This window comes from Medicago sativa, chromosome 1, assembly GCF_051527215.1.
Source record: "Medicago sativa cultivar Bolivia chromosome 1, Bolivia_mono, whole genome shotgun sequence".
In the NCBI taxonomy this organism is placed as follows: Eukaryota; Viridiplantae; Streptophyta; class Magnoliopsida; order Fabales; family Fabaceae; genus Medicago; species Medicago sativa.
This window is the reverse complement of record NC_140749.1, coordinates 89,011,647-89,030,717: the sequence shown is the minus strand read 5'-3', so window position 1 is coordinate 89,030,717 and position 19,071 is coordinate 89,011,647. Positions and strand designations below refer to the sequence as shown.

At 31.2% G+C, this 19,071-nt stretch overlaps 1 protein-coding gene across 1 annotated transcript; it reads left to right on the top strand.

The window, feature by feature from the left end:
- The first annotated feature begins 14,260 nt into the window (after positions 1-14,260).
- LOC146958850 (uncharacterized) lies at positions 14,261-17,254 on the top strand. The gene is made up of 3 exons (XM_085740361.1): positions 14,261-15,019; positions 15,611-15,958; positions 16,053-17,254. Exons 1-3 carry the CDS (start codon positions 14,582-14,584, stop codon positions 16,668-16,670), a joined length of 1,404 nt encoding a protein of 467 aa, XP_085596487.1. The 5' UTR covers positions 14,261-14,581; the 3' UTR covers positions 16,671-17,254.
- The last annotated feature ends 1,817 nt before the right edge of the window (positions 17,255-19,071 follow it).

Below are 19,071 nucleotides of genomic sequence, written 5' to 3'. Positions count from 1 at the left end.
GTGAGTGCAAAAATATCAAGTAACTATGTATGATTTTATTTCCCCCGGCCATCATTGAAACTTTGAAATCATATTATGTCACTCAAAAACCCAACCATGTTGGCCCCTCACTTTCTTCATGCATAAGACTTGACCGCTATACAACTTGAATCTATAAAACTAAAAAACATGTATGTAAAAAAAATAATATAAAAAAAATGAAGAAGATGATGGAGAAAAAGTTGACCACATCCCACTTTTTTAAAAGAGATATTTTTTTTCTTCTTGTCCCTGTTCTTCATCTTCTTCTAAGATTAGTTGTAAAGCTGAGCCCACCACTGATCACACACACCAATCAAGAAGATGACTCGGTTTAACTACGTTCTTACATATGAAGTGCTCATTTCTGATATCTCCATGTCATGATATATTTCTTTATGAACCCAAATCTGTGTTGCACGTGCCTTTGTGTGCGTAAAGAGTAAGGTTGCTTGGTAGACCAAAGCAAGTGGCATATGGCTTGGGACCCAAAAACAAGACACCACACGCTTTATTATAGTAATATATTACCACTTCATAAACTATACTCCTAGTAGAAGTAGAACATGGATGTTTTTTTTTTTTGCTGTTTTAGTCAAACACAAGAAACATAGTAGCAACAAATAGACAAAAATATCAATTCTTTTTGGATGTATAACAGCTATCTCATTCTCATAAACTTGGAGAGAGTGACAATATGCATTTGTTGAAAAAGTAAAGAAGAGGAAAACCGGAAAATTAAGACTGTATAAGATGTAACTTGTAAGCTTTTAAATTTGTGTTAAATTTCGATTGCGATTTCCTACATGTTCTATATCATAAAAGAAGATATGATGCGCAATTTGTGAATTGGGATGAAGTTTCACACATATTTCCTTTATATATGATGCTCCAAGTCTTTTTTACTATGGACTGAGACAACATTCTCTTGCCAAAAAATTTATCTTAACAAAATATATGTTGCACCCATGCTTAAAAACATGTACTTGGTTTTACAAATGCAATTACGAACTCGGCTTACAATCCCTAGAATCTATTATTCTTTTTTATAAAATAAAATTTTTAATATCTGAGTCACTTAGTTGGGTCCAAGAAATTTACCAAAATCAGCACATTCATAGACGCTGACACAAATATTCCAAACAAAAATTATTTATTCTATGAAAAATTCTTTTTTTAGTGACACATGTTGTTTTTTCCTTGTATTTTCTCTCTTTTCTCCAGATCCGCAATATCGCAAATGATATTTACTACTTTAGCATTATAATGAGTAGCTACTACTACTATAGCATTTGAAAATACTTTGAGAAACTTATAACTTGCGGTCTGTGAAGCCCGGATACGAGATACGATACGGATACGATACTGCACTGATACGCCGATACGGAAAAATTTCAAAAATCAAGATACGATACGGCTGGGATACGTTAATAAAAAAAATTATATAATTAAATGTACAATATAATTATAACCATTTTTTTAATATGCAAATATATTAACAAACACAAGAAACCAGGCTCGTAGCACATTAACATAAATATAAATAATATTGACGATTAAGAGAGTGATCATTAGTCAATTACATACGCAATATATACCAAAGTCGTCCGATACCAAGACTTCGACGGTGGCCAAAGTGGACGGCGACCACTTTGGAAGAAAAAGTAGAAACCCTAATTTCTTAGAAAGGGAAAGATGCAATTGTTTGTGTGGTGTGGTGTGGGTCGTACTGGCACCAAATAAAGATAAAGGAAATGTATATATATTATAGTAATATAATGTTTTTATTCTTATTTTTTACAAAAAAAAAACAGAAATCAAAATAATATAAACAACACAAGTATCCGTGTGTATCGGGACGTATCGGAAAGTATCGGATAATTAATTTTTTAAAAATTAAAATTTAATATTTGGATACTCTCTGGATACGTATCGGGAAGTATCGGGAAGATATCGGTGCAGGATACGCAGGGGATACGGTACGTCATCCATTTTGAAGTATCGGGGCTTCACAGCTTGCGGTGCCTTGCAAGTCCCCTATTTGCCAGCTTGGATTCTTTAATAAGGATATGTATGTATGCCGAAGGAATTCACAATTTCACGTGCAATTCTTCAACATATATTCAGCTAAAATAACGATAGCATTAACTAAGTTATTGGGTTATGTGTTAATCAACATCTTTTAGAATGAATCGTTTGAAAGAATATGAATACGATTTTTAATGAAAATAATGTTTGATTGAACTTTACTTATCTTCAAACCGAACTTCATATGACTAAGAGTCTCTTCCCTTATAAACCAAAGGGTTAGCACCAAAAAAAGAAAAATAATTATAATAATTGGATATATGATTGAATTAGAATAAGCAATTCTCTAGGTCATTTTTTTTGGGTTAAATATGTTTTTGGTCCCTATAAATATATCAAATTTTCGTTTTAGTCCCTCTAAAATTTTCCTTCAACTTTTAGTCCCTATAAAATTTTCAATCACTACTTTTGGTCCCTATTTTTAAGTTAATTTTTGTATTTTTTTAATAAAATTGTGCAAAAATGTGTAGAATATTGTAAAAAAAAATTCCCCAAAAAATTAGAATTTTTTAACAAAACATAAATTAATTATGAATTTTTAACCTTCAAACATATACAAATTCATATTAAATTCATGTTTTGTTAAAAAATTCTAATTTTTTTTGGGAGAGATTCTTATAATATTACAAATTTTTTTGAAAAAGTTTATTCAAAAATATGTATTCTACATATGAGTTTACTTTAAAAGAGGGACCAAAAATGAAAATGGAAAATTTTATAGGGACTAAAAGTTGAAGGAAAATTTTAGAGGGACTAAAACAAAAAGTTGGTATATTTATAGGGACCAAAAATATATTTAACCCTTTTTTTTTTGGGTTAATTATGTTTCTAGTCCCTATAAAATAGCGACCTTGTAAGTTTAGTCCCTATTTAATTTTAATAGCATTTTTAGTCCCTAATTTTGTTTTTCTGCACTGAGTATTAGTCCCTACTCAATTCAAATTTGTTTAATTTATGCTTAAACTCTTAAATTTTTGAACAATTTTTTGCAGACATGTTTAGAACATTACTAAAAGTTCGTCCGCAAAAAATCATCGCAAAATTTGATTTCTACATCCAGATTTTATTATTTTTTATCTTTAACTTTTGTCGTTTTAAAAAATTCATATTTAATTCATTTCATGTCAGAAAATTCTAAATTTTAGTAAACGAACCTTTCATAGTGTTCTAATCTTGTCTCAAAAAAATCGTTCAAAAATTTAAGAGTTTAAGGATAATTAATCAAACTTTGTTTTAGCAGGGACTAAAATTATAAGTAAATTTTTTTTATAGGGACTAAAAATGCTATTAAAATTAAGTAGGGACTAAACTTACAAGGTCGCTATTTTATAGGGACTAGAAACATAATTAACCCTTTTTTTTTTAGAGAATTCTCTAAATTATTATTCGGAAATGGATCCTCTGATGCACTTCCCTCTCTTGCTCTCCATGCTGCCGCTTTGTGTCTCTATCTCTTTCATCGTAACCTTTGAATATTTTCTCTCTCTTTCTCTTTCTTCACACTCCAAAAAACAACTATCCCCCTCTTACGTTAAGAGAAACAATAAGAGAAAAAAAACCTTTGTATATAAGGAATTTTATAGAAAAATCATGAAGAACAAAATAAATTAAGAGAAGTAACGAGAGAGAGGAAGAAAGGAAAGTCATGATTGGATCGAAGAACAAAAATATTAAGTTAGTGGGTATTTATAAGAGTAAATTATATTTTCCACGTTCACCAAAAAAAAAAATTATATTTTCCTCTTCTGAGAGATATTTAAATTACATAGTTATCCCCTCTGGGTCCGTTTGGTTCGAGAGTTTTAGAGGGGAGGAGAGGGGAGGGGAGATTTTTAATTTGAAGTGTTTGGTTCAATTTTTAGGAGGGGAGGGGAGGGGAGGGGAGAGGAAGGGAGAAAATTTAATTGCAGTGCCAAAATTATCCTTAGATTAATTTAATATCTCAATATTATCCTTATAACAACATTTATTGTTATTAGGTTATATGTTGCATTATCTTATAACAACTTTTATTATTATTAGGTTATATTATCCATGTAACAACTTTTATTCCATATTATTAACAACTTTTCCTTGTAACAACTTTTATTACTACTTGTAACAACCCTATTACTCATCCATTATTCCATCCTCTACATCATGTTATTATTGATTACATCGTTATTGTTTCGTTACTTTATTATCCTTATTTAATTAAGTTTAAGGGTAAAACAGTAAAATAATTTTAAAATCATTTCTTTCCCCTTGCGAACCAAACACATTTTTAATTAAAATATCTCCCCTCCCCTCCGTTAAAATTCATCCCCTTCCCTCCCCTCCCCTCCCCTCCCTTCTTAATTCTCGAACTTAAAATCTACACTCTATTCCATTGTTAAACTTTGTTTGCCCATTTTAATATAGTAAACTTCTAATATGCATATTTTTTCAATCTATGTTGATTCACAAATCGTTAACAACATATTATAAATTATAAAGAAAAATAAGATAAAATAAAAAATATGAAATATCATAAAAAAAATATTGGACATATGATTAAAATGATAAATTAAGGTAATTAAAATCAAATTTCATATTATAAAATCATAAAATTAAAAATTAAATACTTTAATTTAACTATCATTGACCTTTAGAGCTATAAAGAAATGGAAATCGATTTCTTAAATCGTGGGTTGAATATTTTTTGCCCAAAATTTGTGATTTAGTGTTAATTGTTGTTATAAAAATATTTGGTTAACACATTGTTCATATAAATATTCCAACTTTTTTATTTTAATCCACCTATAATGTTTCTTTGACTTTCAGTCCCTCGAAAAAATTTCATTGACACTTTTGCTCTTTACTTAAAATCAAGTTATGCATATTGCATAACCCTTTGTATTTTATATTGAGTTATTGCATGAATGTTTAAAAATTTATTATAAGAATCTCTCAAAAAAATTACAATTTTTAAACAAAACATTAGTTAAATGTAAATTTTTAAACCTAAAAACATAAATTAAAATGTTGCTGATGATAATCATTCAAGTCAGCGGTTGGAGGAGATTATTATGGAAAGAGTACTTACAAAGTCAATCAAATTGTACTACCATCAATTCATCAAGCCATGATTAATGTTATGGGTCCAAGCTGGACTCACTTAGATCACTTATTGTAAACTAGCATCCTAATTGATAATGACAGTATGTGAGAGCTTAAGTTCATGAGATGGGGAAAAGAAATTGTAAAGTTAGCAAAACTATTGTAGCTTCGCTTGTAGAAGGTTGCAACATCAAACCCCGATTGAACTGGATTGAAAAAGTGATCGTTCTATTCATATCCTACTTTTGAAAGTGGTACTAATAAATAAAGAAACTAAATAGATGAAATCTTTTAAATAATTGTCACTGTTTTTAAAATCCAATAACAATTCATAGTTGTATACTTTAAGGATAACTTTTTTGACGGTCTTAAGGATAAATTTGTGATGATGGTTATCTGATATTTTAAATGTTAACAAAAAACTTCACACGACCCCTAAAAAAAAAATTCATACGACGTTGTCCAAGAATATGATAACAAATTAACAATAATAAAAGTATGAAATGCTAACATGGGTGTTTTGAGCAGGTGTTAATATACTAGAGATATAAGTTTTTTTTTTATTTAAAACTGTGTTTTTTAATTTTTTAAGGTTCAAAATTATTGTTTACAATATATATAATTACTACTTGTAGATTTATTAACTTACGAGTAAGATCTCTTCAATTATAAAAATTGTTATAGCTTTTTGAAGAAAAAAATCACTTATTTTAAAAAAAAAAAATCACTTTTAAGAGTTTTGCATCCGTTTGTTATAACTTATTAAAAAAATCAGAATCTAAATAAAATCTAAAAATAACTTCAAATGAGAAGCTGCTAAGAGCAGCTTCTCAAAAAATAGATTTTTTTAGAGGAGAGGGAAAATATGGTTTAAAAGATTGAACTAATTTTGTAACAAAAAATCGCTTTTATTTAGCTGAATCAAAACAAACTAAATTATTTGTTTCAAAAAAATGATTTTTTATCACGGTAAACAAACGCAAAATAGATTTTGATTTTTCATAAAATCTCTAAAATATAATCTCTAAATTATTTTATATCAAAATCACTTTTATTTTAATCCGTAACAAACGAGCCCTAAGTTGATGATGTCAATTAAAAAGAGATACACTTTTTAACCAAAAAAAAAAAAGAAAATACAGCTAAAAAATAGGTTGTGAGTTTTATCATTAAATATGTCTTACTATTAATTATATTTTACCTTTTTTTATAATTTTGTGTGTTTTATCTCTTTAAATAAAAGAAATTGAAAAATTATAAATGAAGAAGATTCTAACTTTCAACATGGGTTTTTAGGAAACAAGTTAGGATTACTCAACGAAAATATAAGGAGTATAGAAGATCAGGAAGAGAAAGTTTAGCATGTGTTTGGTTTATCTTTTTTGTGTTGAAAAACGATTTCCAATGCACATCCCACCGTAATTTTAAGAAGCTTGGATTTGTAGAGTTGGTCAAAACTCGGTTTGGTGGGTATCCCACCGTGTTAACAAACAGGCATCTTATGAAAAAAGCAATAGTCTGGCCCACTAATTAGGAGTAATTATTTCCTTCAGTTGTAACTATGGAGACGCCCACACCTTTATTACAAAGGTTTTTCTATGGTATACAAATTTGTAGAGTATATGTTAAAAAGTTTAGAATGATAAGTTTGTATTGAAACGTGTGTACTTTATATTAAATATATAACTTTTTAATAATTGTTGATTTTCAATAAAAAGTTATACTTTTCCTTCAAAAATAAAAATAAAAAGTTATACTTTTAGTCTCTTTAATAGTTGAAACGTGTGTGCATGTTAGACAAACCCTTATGATAAATGTTGGAACGTGTGCACATGTTAGACAAATCTTTATGATAAATGTTTGCATTTGAATATCATGCAAACGCCACAATGAGAGTGAAACGAATAGCTTTTTTTTAGTGCATATGTCTGGTTCTACGGTGTTAAAAATTGATTTTGACTAAAGCGATTATGTATAAAAGTGAATTGAATGTAAAATTATTTATGTTTGAATATATTTATGTAAAGGTTAATTTATTCGTAAATTTTAAGCTAAAAATAACTTGTAGAAGACAAAAGATAAACATTTTAGTTTCAAATGAAATCAATTCTTCATACAGAATCAATTCTCTTTTTAAATTATTGAAACATTTAAAAATCAATTCTAAAGCCATATTCATTTTTGTCCCTCCAAAATTGAAATCAAACATATTCTTAATTTGACGATTAGTTGGACACTTTGGTGCAGGTTGTGGACTCGAACAACAAAATCACACCAATAAACTAAAATGTGTGGAGCACATGAATGAGTAATCAAGAGCAAAACGGTATCAAGCAGCAACAACAACAAACAAACAAACATATATCTAAGTGTGAAACAACACCACAGACATAACCAAAGCAACAACGATAATAAAAGAAGAGAGGAAATAACACACCAATATTTGTTTACCCAATTCACACAAATTTCTCTATGTTTGAGCTTGTCCAAAAAATTGAAGAATGAAGTCTTAATGGAGTTATGATCTAGGCAAAATCGTGTCGTGATTTGCCTGCATCGTGCTACAATTTGAGCTCGTACCCAGTGTTGTACCAGCCCTTATCCTCAAAATCACGCCGCACCTTTCTCCTTTTGCGCCATGAAAAAATGCAAACCAAACCTCCAAAATCAGAACCAACATTGTGCCACAATTTTTGACGAACTTCAGCATCAATTTTCAGCCAATATCAACGGTGCATGTTAGCAAAATAAAAAAGTAGGGCTCATATACTTTTTTTTTTTTTGACATAAGGGCTCATATACTTTTGTTTTGTGATGATGAGGCAACATTCTGAATCATATACTACTATTTTTTTTTATCTTATGTTTTGTGATGATGAGGCAACATTCTGAATCATATACTACTATTTTTTTTTTTTTTTATCTTAATTACACTTTTGATCTTGTTTTCGTAAAGAATAAAGTTGGTGTCTTTATTTTAAAAATCATTTCAGACTCCAATTTCACGTGTTTTTCTGAAAGGAATATGTTACATTAGTAAAACTGACCTCAAAAAAATATGTGAAAAATTGAAGGAAAAAAAAAAACAAAAGTGAATTGGAGAACAAAACATTTTAAAATAGGACGATAATTTTTTTTTAATACTTACACAAGACAATAAAATACTTTTTTTTTAAGGAAGAATAAAAATACATCCAAACGTCAAAAAAAAAAAATACATCCAAGTTTCCCTAAAAAATACATCAAAGTCTTTTTATTTAATTAATCTAGCCGCCCCCACTGCCGAAGAGCAGGGACTAAGCAGCAATTAAAATCAAAAAGTGCAAATCAGATTCTAGTTCTAGTTGATAAACAAGTACACAATAGAATCCCAACACGAATTCCTTACATAGTTCAAATTTGATCAATGATCACCACTATATTGAATGGATTAATATTTAATATACGTATAGTTTAAATAACTGTCAATATTTATAAATAAAAAATGTCCTGTTCATAGAAAATTGTCATTATCATCGATTATTAATTATTTTATTTCCATTTAGGTTTTTAAAAAATAAGCCAAAATATTCGACAATAAAAAAGAAATACAGTATTAACGTCTAATCAAGCAAGAGATGTAAAAAAAAAATACCCAAACAAAGTTGTTACAAATCACCAAGAACAAAATATAGACTAGATATATCAATTCTATAAAATAAATCTAAAAATGACATTTTTGTTTATAATAGTAATCAGATAATGTATATATTATAGATGTAAAAACTTGTTTGTTTAATGGAATGCACCCCATAAGCATAAAGTTAAAACGCGTTAAATCGAGGTTCAATTGCATAACAAACAAACAGGAGTGCCAACAACACTCTGTTCAACACTCACTCAAATACTCTCTTTTATTCAGTGGAATCAATGTGAACGCCACACCTAAGAAATGAGATTTACATAGAGTGATGGGACACAGCTATGTTTCACCCAATTGAAGAGAAAGTGTTTAAGTGAGTGTTGAAAATAGATTGTTGCTAGCTAATTCCCTTCTCAAAAGTTGCATAGAGTAGATCAACATTGAATAAAACTCTAAGTTTGACCATAAAGTTGCACATTGATTCCCTTCTCAAAAAGCGTGGCAAATATATTGCTTTGCTCGATCAATTCTCTTATGTCTTGAATCAAAACAACATGAGTAGACCAAAAAAAGAATCAAAACAACATGAACATGGAACTTCATGGATGAACTTCTTACGAGGTCTATACCGTGTAAGGAGTCAGAATTGCAAACGAGCTCATCAATGCCCATCGCTTTAACTAACAACAGACATTGGTAAATAACGAGTAACTCAGCTTAAAGAATATCAAAAGAATTATGGATAGCCTGAAAACCTTGAAAGGTAAACACCTACATTATTTCTTAAGGCACCATCGAAGACAGTTCTAATAGGGTAGCATGTGCAACTTACATCAACATTAAGGATGACACTAAAACGATTGTTTTATTCCACTTTATGTAGATGTGTTATTAGAATAGTTTACCTAGTCAACATCAATTCTTTCAAAATACTCCCTCCGTCCCTTAATAGATGATCTAGTTGACTCTGACACACGTACCAATGCATATGTTTTATCTTTGATATCAGCGAGACGAATCCAACAACATCTTACATGATATTATTTATCTTTGTGAATTAGTAGAAAAATATGGTCAAAGTATGTCAAGTCAATAATGTATACTGTCAATTAGGTCATCTATTGAAGGACGGAAAGAGTAATTTTCACGAAACTAAAGTCACACGAATCATGCTAACAATAAACTCAACAATTTCTTTTTTTTTTAAAATTACACTCAACAATTTATACTGCTGCAGTACTCAACAATTAACATCTGGGGGACAAATTGTGAAATGGGGATGAAGGGAGTACGCACGCTTATCGCTATCCTCGGGAGGCAAGATCGAGAGGGAATAGGAGGGTCTGTTGAACACAAAAGAAAAACGCAGGCACCAATGAGGAGTGCAGGCTTAGAAGCCAGACTCGACCGTTACTCTTCCTAATTCCCAAAAAATATATGCCTATTGTATTGCCAGTTTGTGGCTTCTGAAGCCTCCTTGGACAAAAACAATTCACTTTCCACCAAGTATGGCCTACGGTTCAAGAAAAAAGGTAATGCATGGTTTACCATGTCATTTTATCGTTTTGCTCTTACACACACATGCTTCTATTTTTTTTAAAAAAGTATATACTACACTTCTATAAATTCCCTTATTTTAACAAATATCTTTTTTTCAATTTCATAAGTCTAAATTAGGATTAGTTTGAAAGATAAATTCTTAGGGGTGCATTTTAGCCTGGGAAAGGCTTGTATTTAGGAGGTAAAGAAACGTTAAACACTTGAACATTTTCAAGACTTGATGATTTTCAACCTAGGATGTTGCGAATGGATAGGCTCCGGGTAATATTTACCCTGAGAGTTAGAAATACTCAGCTGTTGGATCTTGAGGGATTTAAATGTGGTTTTTTTTTTTTTTTCCTCCTAGTTTCATGCTACATCATAACATACACAGAATCCCAGAGAGGTTGTAGAATGATACTTATAGTGTAAGAAGAGGTAGAGTAAAGAATATTGTTTTGGTAAGACATGATCAAAATCGCATGGACCTATTGAGGTGAGATAAAGTCTGAAGAGGATTGATAATACTCGGTTCTTAACTATTGAGAAGATCATGTATGATACTTTTATGGTTGGTCTAGCGATAGGGTCAAACTTCTAATTTGTAATGAAAAAGTCAATACATATAAGCTTATATGATCAAAGTAAAGTTGTTTGATAATAATTTTTTTCTTAGAGTTATAACAGTTATTCTTCTCACAAATTTATATGTTTTATAAAAGGGAAATGTTAACGAGTGCCCCGGGGCACTCTTTAAGATCTTTAAAAGGTAACTTATTTTGAAAATTTATGTAATGAATACGTTGAAAATTGAAACATTTGACTTTTTTTATGGAATAATTTCTTCTTTTAGAAGGCTTAAAGAGTGCCCCGGAGACACTCGTTAACAAGACCCTTTATAAAATGATATTTAAGTAGTGTTTGAGCATATGGATTAACATATGTCATGTTTTTTCCAATTGTTATCCTCGCTATCTTAATTGAAAATTTTAAAATAATAATATTTTTGTGTTTCTTATAATTATAAATTAACTCAGCTATAAATTTTACTGCATTGATCCTCGTGAGTTTAGCTCACTAGTTAAGGGATAATGCATAATATATGTAGGTGTCGGGGTTCGAACCCCGGACACCCCACTTATTCACCTATAAGGTGAATTTCTTTAGCCGCTAGGCTACTTGACAAAAAAAAATTACCACAGTCTACAAATTTTATTAGTTACCTCATCCGCAGTTGTGGTCTGGAGGGTGTGCGGGAGGAGCAAGCGCACATGGCCTAGTTTTTTTTCCCTTCCTTTCTTAGTATATGCGTTGTGTGTATTAAAAAAATCAATATACGCATTTTTAGGTATTCTAGTGATTTAGATTTTATCATATTAATTGTAGGCATTTTGCCATTGTATGCTGTTAACTTGAGTGTTGTGAGTTTATTTACATATTCATCCTTTACGTTTTTAACGATCTTGATCATATTATTGTATCTGATGTATTCTATCAACATGAATGAATGAATATCGTTTTGCTTTTGTAAAAAAAACTCCATAAGTTAATTGTTTTGGAACGGAACGAGCACAAAAGACGAAAATTTGAGCAAGTTGTTAGAGAAGATCGACTCTTTTGATTGTTTGCTTTTCTATGGTAACCTTTTTAATACTCACAAAAAGTCATAGCTAATATATGTCAATGATAAGGGGATGTTATTACTACATGTCCGGGTTGATAAATGCAAGTATAATTAGTTTTGTTACGATTCTATTGTAGTTTTGATTTGATATTAACTTTTTAATATTGATGTAGTCATTATGTATTATGACTTTTTTCTTTTTACAAAAACAAAACAATGTTCATTTATTCAAACATGTTCAACATCGTTAAAAACAAAAATGGTGAATGTGTTATCAAACTCACAACACCACAACATCCAAGATACAACTATAAAATGTCTACAAATATACATGATAAAATCCAAGTCACTGGAATACCCATATTCTCATATCTGCAACATTGACGCTAAAATCATTGATTGAATCTGTAATTAATCTAAGTCGATCTTTCAATAGAAACCAAAATAACACCGCAATGAGACGCGAAATCAAAAAACGCCTCACAACACAACACCACATTCTGGAGACGAAGTCACGAAAAAACATGGAAAAAACTTGATATATGCGAAAACAACTTATTTAGATTGAAAAAAAAAGAAGAAAAAAAAATATATAGTGGTGATTTTAGGTAAACAAATGAATTAAAATCACTCATCCTCAATGAGTGAAAGCGAAAGAAAGCTTAAAGAGATTGTGAAGTATCTCTCCCTAAAAAACTAGGGTCGGCAAATTTACTATGCTTTGCTCATATCAACGTTTGTTGGTTATAAAAACAAGGTTCTTGCTAATCAGTGCTCTCAGGGCAATGATTAAGGAAACTATAAATAGAAAATTTGACTTGAAAATATAAATTTTAACTTTTGATTAAGTAATAATTACATCATTTTTTATTACCCATAATACATGACACAATTGACCTTATTACGCATGCCAATGCATAATTTTGAGCTTAAATATCTTGAATAATATATTAGAAAAAATTATGAAAATTTGATATTTTGAAAATACTCATCGAGAAGAATCTAACGACATCTTATATGATATTATTTATCTTTGTATATTAGTAGAAAAATATAGTCAAAGAAAGTTAAGTCAAAATTGTACATTTTCAAATAGGTCATCTATTGCGGGATGGATGGAGTACTTCTTTTGATTGCTTAACCAATGCCCTGATGACATTGTTTAACATTCTCCTGAAAACAATACAAGATGTTTGATTTGTGTCGATGAATATTTTTAGGGAAATGTGGGGCACTTGTTAAGAAGTTTAAAAAGGAAATTTTATCTTGGGAATGATGTATTCAACACATTGAAAGTTTAAAAAGAAACTTTATCTACATAAAACTTTTAAATTATTTCTATATTTGAATCCTTAACTAGTGCCTTAAGGACATTGGTTAACAAGACCCATATTTTTAAAACATCAACTCTTTATAATTTGGAGAATGCTAACTAGTGCCGCAATGACAATGGTTAAACATCCAAAACAAGTAAGCATTCATGAAAAATGTGTGTAATCACTACTTGATCAAAAGTAACATTTTATATTTCCAAGAGAAAATTTCTATTTGTAGACTCGTTAACAAATGCATGAGGACATCAGTTAGCAAAACCCTTATAATTTTTATTCATAAATAATTAAATATATTAAATATAAAAATTGTGGATTGACACATGAAATGTCAGACGATTCCATAAGCCAATTATTTAGCGACTAAAGGAGTAATAAAAGGTGAAAATTTGAGCAAATTATCAAAGAAGATCGACTCTTTTATTGTTTGTGTTTTTTACGGTAACCTTTTTAATACTCACAAAAAGTCAAAATTATTAACCAAATAGAGTAATTTTTTGTAAAAAAAATGAAACTAAAGATTTTACAAAACTGAAATTTCAATTATTACAAACTACTACTATAGCACTAAGTTTTATTAAAAACAATAAGTATTATTAATTACTCCACTAGATAATGAAGTCAAGTCAAAGAAAACAAAGAGACAGACAATCTAATTAATTAATGGAAAATGTTAACTTATGCCCTTGGGGCATAAGTTAAGAATGCAAATGTAGAAGGTTTTGCTTGAAACTTGTGAATTCAATGTCTTAAAAGTTGTAAAAGTTATACTTTTAAGCTCCTTAACTTGTGCCCTAAGGACACAAGTTAACACGACCCTTAATTAATTAGTCTTATTCAAAAAAAAATTAATTAGTCATAAAAATAAATTCCAAATAAAAAAAACAAAATATTGTGACGCCTTTTCACCCCTCCCAATCCCATAAAGCAGCAAATATCATTCTCTTTCTTTCTTTCTCTGTCTGCGCGTTTTTCCCTTTTTCTCTCTCATCAAACCGTTTCCCCACTAACGCACACACCACACCACACACCTCACTCACTCCCTTTCCTTCCACATTTCACACACACTCTCTTTAACTCTTCTTCACTCTCCATAACCGTTTCTCTCCCTCTCTCTCTCTCTCTCTCTCTCTCTCTATCTATGAACCTTCCCTTCATTTTCATTTCACCATTCACTATCTTTTCAACACTTTGCTTCTCTTAACACTCTAACGCTTTCTCTCTCTCTCTCTCTCTCTCTCAATTTTTTCTATAATTATTATTATTATTATTATAATTATAATGGAAAAGAAACAGGGTTTCTTCTCTGCACTCAAAGAAGAAGTAGTTCGCGGCCTCTCACCTTCTCGCACTCGTTCTCGCTCCCGCTCCACCAGCCCGGCCCGAACCAGTTCACCCATGACCGGTCTATTCACTCGAAAGAAAAACCATCCAAACCCCAACCTAGACTCTTCACTGGCAAGATCCGGAGGTTTAAGGCCGTTAGGAGAGACGCTAACGCCGTTAATTGAAGGACCGGATTCAGAAAACGGGGATCTAAAACGAATCGGGTCGGGTTTAGGAAACTGGATGAAGGATCAGCTATCACGTGCTCCTTCAGTTTCGTATAAGAGGTCTGATCTGAGACTTCTGCTTGGTGTTATGGGTGCTCCTTTAGCTCCTTTTCATGTTTGCTCCACTGACCCACTTCCTCATCTAAGTATCAAAGACACTCCAATTGTGAGTTTCTTCCTTCATTTTTGTGTGTTTGTTTTTTTATTCTATTTTTATGGAAGATTCATTTTCTATTTTTAATGTTCTAGTTTCTACAAAATCTGATGTTTTGTGCATGTATGTACTGTATGTGTTTGGTGAAATTGTTCAATTATGGAAAGACTTGAAATCATGTCTACCCTTTTTATATATTGTTTTTTTTATTTTGGGATAATTTTATTTATGGTTATTGAGAGATATAAAAAAAAAAAAAAACACATTAGAACAGTGAATCAAACGCTTCTTATTTTAACTTTATTATAACTCAAGTTATGTTATAGTATAACCCAAGCAATTCATGTTTGTTTTTTAGTTAAGGTTGACATTCACTTGATTTCAGCTATGTTAATTCATACTAACTTTTGGAAAATTATTCTAGTGATTTAGTAGCAGATACTCCTGTTAAAATGAAGATGCCTTGCAATGCTTTGCGGCGTTATTTGATCCGATTTTATTATTTTGAGAGAAAAAAATAAATAAGAAAGGTGTAAAATAGATGCTGCTGAATACAAGGTTTTATGGAATTTCTGACGTTTTTGTTAATGGATACTGTTGCAGGAAACATCATCTGCGCAGTATATATTGCAGCAGTACATAGCGGCATCTGGGGGGCAGAAATTGCAGAACTCTATACGAAATGCGTATGCGATGGGGAAGGTTAGAATGGTAGCTTCTGAATTTGAAACTGCAACTAGGGTAGTGAAGAATCGGAATGCTTCCAGGTGTGCAGAGTCTGGTGGGTTTGTGCTGTGGCAGATGAATCCGGATATGTGGTATGTTGAGCTTTCTGTTGGGGGAAGCAAGGTTCATGCTGGCTGCAATGGAAAGCTTGTTTGGAGGCATACTCCTTGGCTTGGTGCTCACACCGCAAAGGGACCTGTGAGGCCTTTGCGTCGTGCTCTTCAGGTTAAACTTTGTTCCGATGTTTTTTTCTGCAAATGTGGCATTTGTTTCCTTTTTTTCTCTCTTGTCTTAGAAGTTGTCGTATTTGTTTATTTAGGGCCTTGACCCGAGAACCACTGCTAGCATGTTTGCTGATGCCAGATGCATAGGAGAGAAGAATATCAATGGTGAGGATTGCTTCATCCTTAAGCACTGTACAGATCCGGAAACATTGAAGGCTCGGAGTGAGGGTCCTGCTGAGATTATTAGACATGTCTTATTCGGATACTTTAGCCAGAAAACTGGGCTTCTTGTTCACATTGAGGATTCTCATCTGACCCGCATCCAATCTAATGGAGGTGACGCGGTTTATTGGGAAACCACAATCAATTCATTCCTTGATGATTACAGGCCTGTGGAAGGGATCATGATTGCCCATTCAGGGCATTCTGTGGTGACTCTTTTCAGGTTTGGGGAGATGGCCATGAGCCATACCAAAACAAAAATGGAAGAAGCTTGGACAATTGAAGAGGTTGCGTTTAATATTCCAGGTCTCTCGTTAGACTGCTTCATTCCCCCAGCCGATTTGAAGACAGGTTCTGTCAGTGAAGCTTGTGAACTTCCTCAAGATGAAAGAGGAAAGAACTCACTTGGAGTACATCGAACCAAAGTTGTTGCACTGGAGAAATCACACGATTGCAGCATTGATAAGATGATATGGAAGATGGAAATCTAATGATGACAATAGGATCAATTCAAGGCAATTGTTCATACCAGTCACTAGTTTTTGACTACTAACGTTTAGATTTTAATTTTAGAATAGGGGTTCAGTTGGTTATTTACATGTCGATGTTTGTTTATGCCTCTATATATAGTCTGTAAATAGAGCATAAAAATTCACAGGTGTTATGCATGCCTGAGTGAATATTTATACTCGATGCAGAATCCAACAATGGAGTTGGAGCTCGATTTTCCAATTCGGAATAGAGCAAAATGGAGGTTAAATTTTTAGTTTACCTTCCATAAATGTGGGAAGGTGGTGAAGCTTTGGTATAGTAGAACCATTAAACTTTTGTTACTTAGGAACTTATCTAAGTTCAGTGTTGGTGGTGGTAATATTAAAGAGTCTGCCATTGACCATAGTCAAGTTTGATGCTAACAGCTTCTATGTGGTGTAGAAGTTCTTTCTTTCTTTGGAAATGTAATGTAACGATGGTGTTTTTGATAGCTGGGATAGTATAGGGTGGTTTACTGAGACAATACTCAGTTTTCATTGATGTACCCAACATCTCTAATATCAGTAATTTTTTTTCTATTTGAGTTACGATCCTTTTTGTTGTTGTCGGTTCTCCTGAAAATGAAACTGTCAGCTAACGAATGTTCTTGATAGGTACTACTATGTTATCTTTGATCTTTCCACCATTTTCCCTATGAAGTTGGTGAACTGTACATAATAGCCTTAATTTGGTTATTTTTGTATTTGTCATTAGATATTAAGTTTTATACGCAGTGATTTATTTAATAAAAAATCAATGGGGAGAAGTTCGTCTTTGTATCTTTGTAAAATTCATCAAAATAATACTAGTATACATGTTCTATTTTAATTACGAAAATATTTCGTACCATGTCTATTTATATTAATAGACAAAATTGTCTAAAGTGTGAGACAACATGTGAGTTGATGTTGAAACTCATAATTTGTTGTTCATGTGCCTACACTACATGGAATAGATGCTTATTTGCCTTGTTAAAAAAATAGCTTCTCTCCTGAATGGCATGTGTCCTTCCCTCTTTTTTATCGGTCTTGGTCAAATGGGCATATTGTGTGATGTAAGAGTAAAATGAGAGCCTAATTGGGAATATAACTTTATTAAATAGTAGTAGTACTATTGTACTAGGAGTGAATGGAAGCAGAAGGAATTCAGTTTCAGCTTAAGTGCGAATAAACATAAACAATAAATAAAGTAAAATTGGTCTGGTCTCATCCCATGTGTGTGTGAAAGCGTGATTATGGAATGACCACGAGGTTGGTCGTTGGATGCCTTCAAACTCCAAAGTGATGTAACACACACACCCCTTCGTTTCCTTTTCTTGCTCATTCCTCCTCACATATATTTTTTCCTTTTTTTCTAAAGCAGTTAATTAGTTATACTGAGCTTATTTTTTATTTTTATTTTCCGTAGTTTTAGTATTTTTCTTCCTCCTTCATGGGGTAGTTGGATCATGTCGTGTATATGCATTTATATTATTGTTGGGCCTATTTTCGATGCCATGTGAATTACGTTGTCTATAGTAATTTGGTAGTAATCTGGAAACCTACCTTGTGTCCGGATGAAGCTCATCAACTCTTCACAACATGTCATTGCAAAGTGTCATTTTCCATAACATAGATATAACCATATTTGACAAATGTTATTATCTTATAAGCTCATAAAATAAAAATGGATATGTTTGGCAACAATTTTTTTCCATGAGTTTATAGCTTCTTTTTTTGGTCAAGGGGTTTATATCTTTTTTTACTAGTCTACCTTGTTTTTGTTTGAGCTTGTACGTTATCTTCTATAATATATATATGTAATATTATTTGTATCAACTAATTCGACTGTTAATTTTATCAAATATTACAAATTTATATCTTTAAACATATCCTCTATAAGATAACTTATATATTATTCGTTATAAGTTTCTTCAACATCAACCAACTTATCAATTACTCCCTCTACAACAAAATATAAACAAAGGGGATATAAAATGCCAAATGATTTTGGTCTTTATTTTATACCAAATACATTTGATTTTTTGAATTATCTTTGCTCATATTTTGTTAGGGAACAGTATCCGCTATTACTTTTTATCGTAGTCCAAGTCTATGTATGGCAAATCAAATATGACTATGGTCATCACTACGACACCACCCCATGCTTACTAAATTAATTACTTGATACGGTTATAAAAACGCATATTTGACTATTGGTTGGTATCTATGAAAAGAAAATCATAAAGATACTTTTAATACATAAGGTTATTTTAATTATCATGATGATATGATATTATATCCATATGAAAGTTTCTATTGTGATTTAGAGGTGATTATCTGTCGGAAAATTGGTGGAATACAAGAAATGGATTCTTCCCTT

Excerpts from the sequence above, each read along its gene's own strand:
- LOC146958850 (XM_085740361.1), top strand. The coding sequence starts at position 14,582 with ATGGAAAAGAAACAGGGTTTCTTCTCTGCACTCAAAGAAGAAGTAGTT. Across the intron at positions 15,020-15,610 it reads GTATCAAAGACACTCCAATT|GAAACATCATCTGCGCAGTA; the intron begins GTGAGTTTCTTC and ends ATACTGTTGCAG. Across the intron at positions 15,959-16,052 it reads CTTTGCGTCGTGCTCTTCAG|GGCCTTGACCCGAGAACCAC; the intron begins GTTAAACTTTGT and ends TTGTTTATTTAG.